Source organism: Crocuta crocuta, unplaced genomic scaffold (genome assembly GCF_008692635.1).
Source record: "Crocuta crocuta isolate KB4526 unplaced genomic scaffold, BGI_CrCroc_1.0 scaffold29, whole genome shotgun sequence".
Taxonomy (NCBI): Eukaryota; Metazoa; Chordata; class Mammalia; order Carnivora; family Hyaenidae; genus Crocuta; species Crocuta crocuta.
This window is the reverse complement of record NW_027533280.1, coordinates 6,883,637-6,887,438: the sequence shown is the minus strand read 5'-3', so window position 1 is coordinate 6,887,438 and position 3,802 is coordinate 6,883,637. Positions and strand designations below refer to the sequence as shown.

Below are 3,802 nucleotides of genomic sequence, written 5' to 3'. Positions count from 1 at the left end.
CATGCATCTGCTAGGGGGGCAGGATCGTGGTCCTGCCCACGGCCTCCTTAACACAGTTCCCCAGCTACCAGAAGTGGAAAAAGAAACAGAAAATCGATGATCGTGACTCAGACGACGAAGGGGCATCCCACCCGCGAGGCGCAGAGCGAAGAGGTGGGAAGCGGGGCAGAGGCCAAGGTAGGACGGCCCCCCAAGCAGGCTGGCCAGTGGGCCGTTTGATCATCTGGGCATTGGGCTCCGATCAGCCGGCGCGGGGCCGCAGCGGGACCTGAACGGGCTGTCTGCAGGGCCTGCGCCCCCAGCCACAGCGTGGTCAGCTGCCCGCATGCCAGGGCCGGGTCAGCACCCCCCACAACGTGCCCTGATGGGCGAAGGCCCCCCACCCTGCCCCCACCTCTGGCCATGAGCTTGCTGTTGGAGGGCTGCCCCTTGCCGTGTGGGGACGGCCTGTGTGCAGGACACACCACACGTGACCTGGGGGCGAGAAGGTAGAACGTCCTCTAGGCAAGGGCAGCGGAGTGGCTCGGGAGCCATGCATGGCCTCCCCGCAGCCCCGCGGGGCTGCTCACTGCCTTGAGCGTCTCTGCATCCCTGTCCCATGTCCCCTCCTCAGTCCAGGCCTCCTGCGGCCGCGCTCCCTCTCCTCTTGGGCTGGGCCTCTCCTGTCCCCCTCTCGGTCCGTCTGCTGTTATCTCGGCAGCGTCTCCTCTCCGTCGTTCTCTGGGACTCTCTCTCTGCGTCTCAGTTTCTGCCACTTAGTCTGTGACCCTGCAGCCCTGTCCCCGCTCCTGACTCTCTCTCCCTTCTCTCTCTGTGTCCTTTCTTCCCATCAGTCTTTCTCTCCTCTGTCTCCTTCTGCCTCCCTCGTTGTTTGTGTGCCTCTCTCTACACCCCACCCCCAGTGTTTGTCTCTCCTCTCTGTGTCTCTCGTTTCCCTCTTCATGCCTCTGTCTCCATCTCACTGCACCACCTCCCCTGGGCTCTCTCACTCCTCGCAGCTCAGCTCCCGATTCTACCTGGGGCGGAGCAGGCCGCTGCTCTGGGCGGGGTGAGGATGGCCTGGGGGGCTCAGGAAGGAGCAGCCTTCTCCCTCCGTGCTCTGTCCCCATAGGAGGGGATGGGCCCTTGTCAGGCGCTCTGGCCCCAGTGGAGACATCTGGGGCCGCCTTAATGATCATCTGTGTGGGCACCCTGAAAAGGTCACTCTCATGGGAAGGGAGGAGCCGGGCAGGGAGAGGGAACATGGTAGAGGAAGGGGAGCCTCAAGGCAGGGGGTAAGTGCCCTCCTGGGGACGTGGGAAAGCAGCCTGGGACGGAGCCTCTGATCTCTGCTGCTGTGGCTTTGCTCTGTGACCTTGGGCAAGCCCCTTCCCCTCTCTGGCCGCCTCTGACCTCTGTCCTACCAAAGAAGGCGAAGCTAACAAGCCTAGAGCATGCAGTCCAGGGAGAGAGGGTTGGAGTCTCTCCATCTCTGCTGTGGCTCCCCAGTGCCCGCCATGGAGCACGTGCCCCATGAGCCTTTGTTGGCTGAGCTGTAATCCTGACAGTTAAGCTTCAGAGGCTCTCAGTCTGGGCTAGCTCTTGTCCTGAGCCCTTTGTACAAGTAACTCCTCTCCTCGCTGGGACCCATCAGTAGGTGCTGTTATCCCTAGTTCGCAGGGTGGGGAACGGAGCTCAGAGAAGCTAAGTGACTTGCCCAAGGTCCAGGAGGTCCCAGCTGGGGGTTGAACCCTGGCGGCGTTGGCTTGAGGTTCCTTGCTACTGACCACAGCGGTAGACCGCGTGAGCTTTATTGAGCACCTGTGGTGTGCCGGATCCTGGGGCCACAGCCGTGAGCACAGAGAGGGGGTGGGGTACAGGGGCGGCCTGCGGGCTCCTCATCCCAGAGGCTGAGCTCCGGGAATCCCTGTCCCTGGCAGGTGCGTCCCAGCCCCGCGCCCCCGGGGCCCCTGCAGGCCGCGTGCGCCCGGAGCTCAAGACCAAGCAGCAGATTCTGAAGCAGCGGCGCCGGGCCCAGAAGCTACGCTTCCTGCAGCGCGGGGGCCTCAAGCAGCTCTCCGCCCGCAACCGGCGCCGCGCCCAGGAGCTGCAGCGGGGCGCCTTTGGCCGCGGCACACGCACCAAGAAGGGCAAGATGAGGAAGGGGATGTGAGGCGGGCGGCCCGGCTCCACGGCTCCTTGCTGGCCCGCGTGCGGACACCAGCCGATGTCCCCCATGCACCACCGTGCTCCTGGCCCCACGGGTGCTGTCGTCCATGAGGAGGAGCGCCATCGTCCACAAGCCAGCAGCCTCTGCCCAAGACGAGACAGTACGGGTCCTCGAGGGCACACGGGAGTTTGCGAGCCAGGGCGGGACGGCCAAAACCTGAGCGAAGACCTGGCTGCTGCCGCTTCCCCTTCGTGCTCTGGGTGGTTCCCGGGCCCAGAGGGGGTGGCCCAGAGGGTCCTGGGCCCTGAGTGCCTAAGGCCCGGTGATGTCTTTTTAATGTAATAAACCTTTATCTAGCACCCCAGTGGATCAGGAGTGCAGTCTCCCCGAGGGGCTGGAAGGGACAGCCTGTGCCTGATGGGCTCACGGAGGGAGATGGGAAGTGGGGTGCGAGTGGAGGGCTCAGCTGCTCCCCTCACCCCTCCTGCTGTGAAGGGGTTAACAGGCCCCCACACCCCAGAGGTCAGAGCTGTCCTGGCCTCTGCCCTTCAGGCCCTGTGCTCCTCAGCCCCAGTTTGGGGTCCTGGGAAGGTCAAGGGCAGCCTCCAGCAGTTGGGTCCACACCCGTGCCCATCCACAATACAGCCCTTGTGAGCAGGCGCCCCTCGCACGGGCGCGTGCTGTGTGGTCCTCCTGCCTGTGCTGTTTTCCTTCACTTAACCAACACCCATCTAGAATTTACCAGAATCTGCATCAGGCTTTGTTCCAAACACCAGACAAATGTCAGCTTGTTTGGTGCTGTGACTGTCCTGGGAGGGAGGACCTGGTGTCAGGCCATGTGGTGGATGAGTGATCGGTTCCCCCCCCCCCCATAGCCCACATTTATTTAGTTCTTGCTGTATACCTCTCATGGACTTCCCATAGTGGCCCAGCAGGCATGGCCCTCCCATCTTTCAGCTGAGCGCCACTCAGCACATACCCCTCAGGAATGTGCACCTGCTTTCCGGGGAGCCCCCTGTGCCCCTGCTCACCTGGGTCAGGGCTGGCAGGCAGGTGTGGGCTCGGCCTGACTGAGACCAGACAGCATGGCGGATAGGTCCAGAATGAACAGCTTCACCTGGGGGTCCCCGACACAGCCAGAGTCACATCCCATCCCCCCGAGTGTCTGGTCCCCACCCGAGTGTCTGGTCCCCCGCAACAGGAAGCTGCAAAGCAGGGGTTGGGGGAGGAGACCCCTATTAAAAGCCAGCAGCGATGGTGGTTCCTAGCAGCCAGCGAACCTGCCCTAAACCCAGTTCTGGGTTCTTTGGGCCTCAGTCCCAAACCCCTGGGGGTTCGCTGGCAGGTCCTGTCACAGTGTACTAGCTGGCTGTCACTTGCATTACAATTAAAAGTATTTTTACTTCCATCAACTCCTCCCCTCCCCTCCCCCACTATTTTTCCCCTTCTTCTCCCCCATGGTCCTCTGTTAAGTTTCTCCTGACTTTGAGAGAGCATGAGAGAGAGACAGAGTACAAGCAAGGGAGGGGCAGAGAGAGAGGGAGACACAGAATCTGCAGCAAGTTCCAGGCTCTGAGTGGTCAGCACAGAACTCGAGGCAGGGCTCAAACTCATGAACTGTGAGATCATAACCTGAGCTGATGCCCCTGTACA

At 62.2% G+C, this 3,802-nt stretch overlaps 2 protein-coding genes across 2 annotated transcripts in view; one reads left to right on the top strand and one right to left on the bottom strand.

Annotated features, from left to right (window-relative positions):
• Positions 1-2,508, top strand: part of DDX54 (DEAD-box helicase 54) — a 19,093-nt gene extending 16,585 nt beyond the window's left edge. Inside the window, exons 19-20 of the mRNA XM_077747981.1 lie at positions 65-177; positions 1,920-2,508. Of these exons, the coding sequence (XP_077604107.1) occupies positions 65-177; positions 1,920-2,152 (346 nt within the window). The 3' untranslated portion in view covers positions 2,153-2,508. The remainder of the gene's footprint in view (positions 1-64; positions 178-1,919) is intronic.
• A 677-nt stretch (positions 2,509-3,185) lies between these two features.
• Positions 3,186-3,802, bottom strand: part of CFAP73 (cilia and flagella associated protein 73) — a 6,793-nt gene continuing 6,176 nt past the window's right edge. Inside the window, 1 exon segment of the mRNA XM_077747966.1 lies at positions 3,186-3,266. Within this exon segment, the coding sequence (XP_077604092.1) occupies positions 3,186-3,266 (81 nt within the window).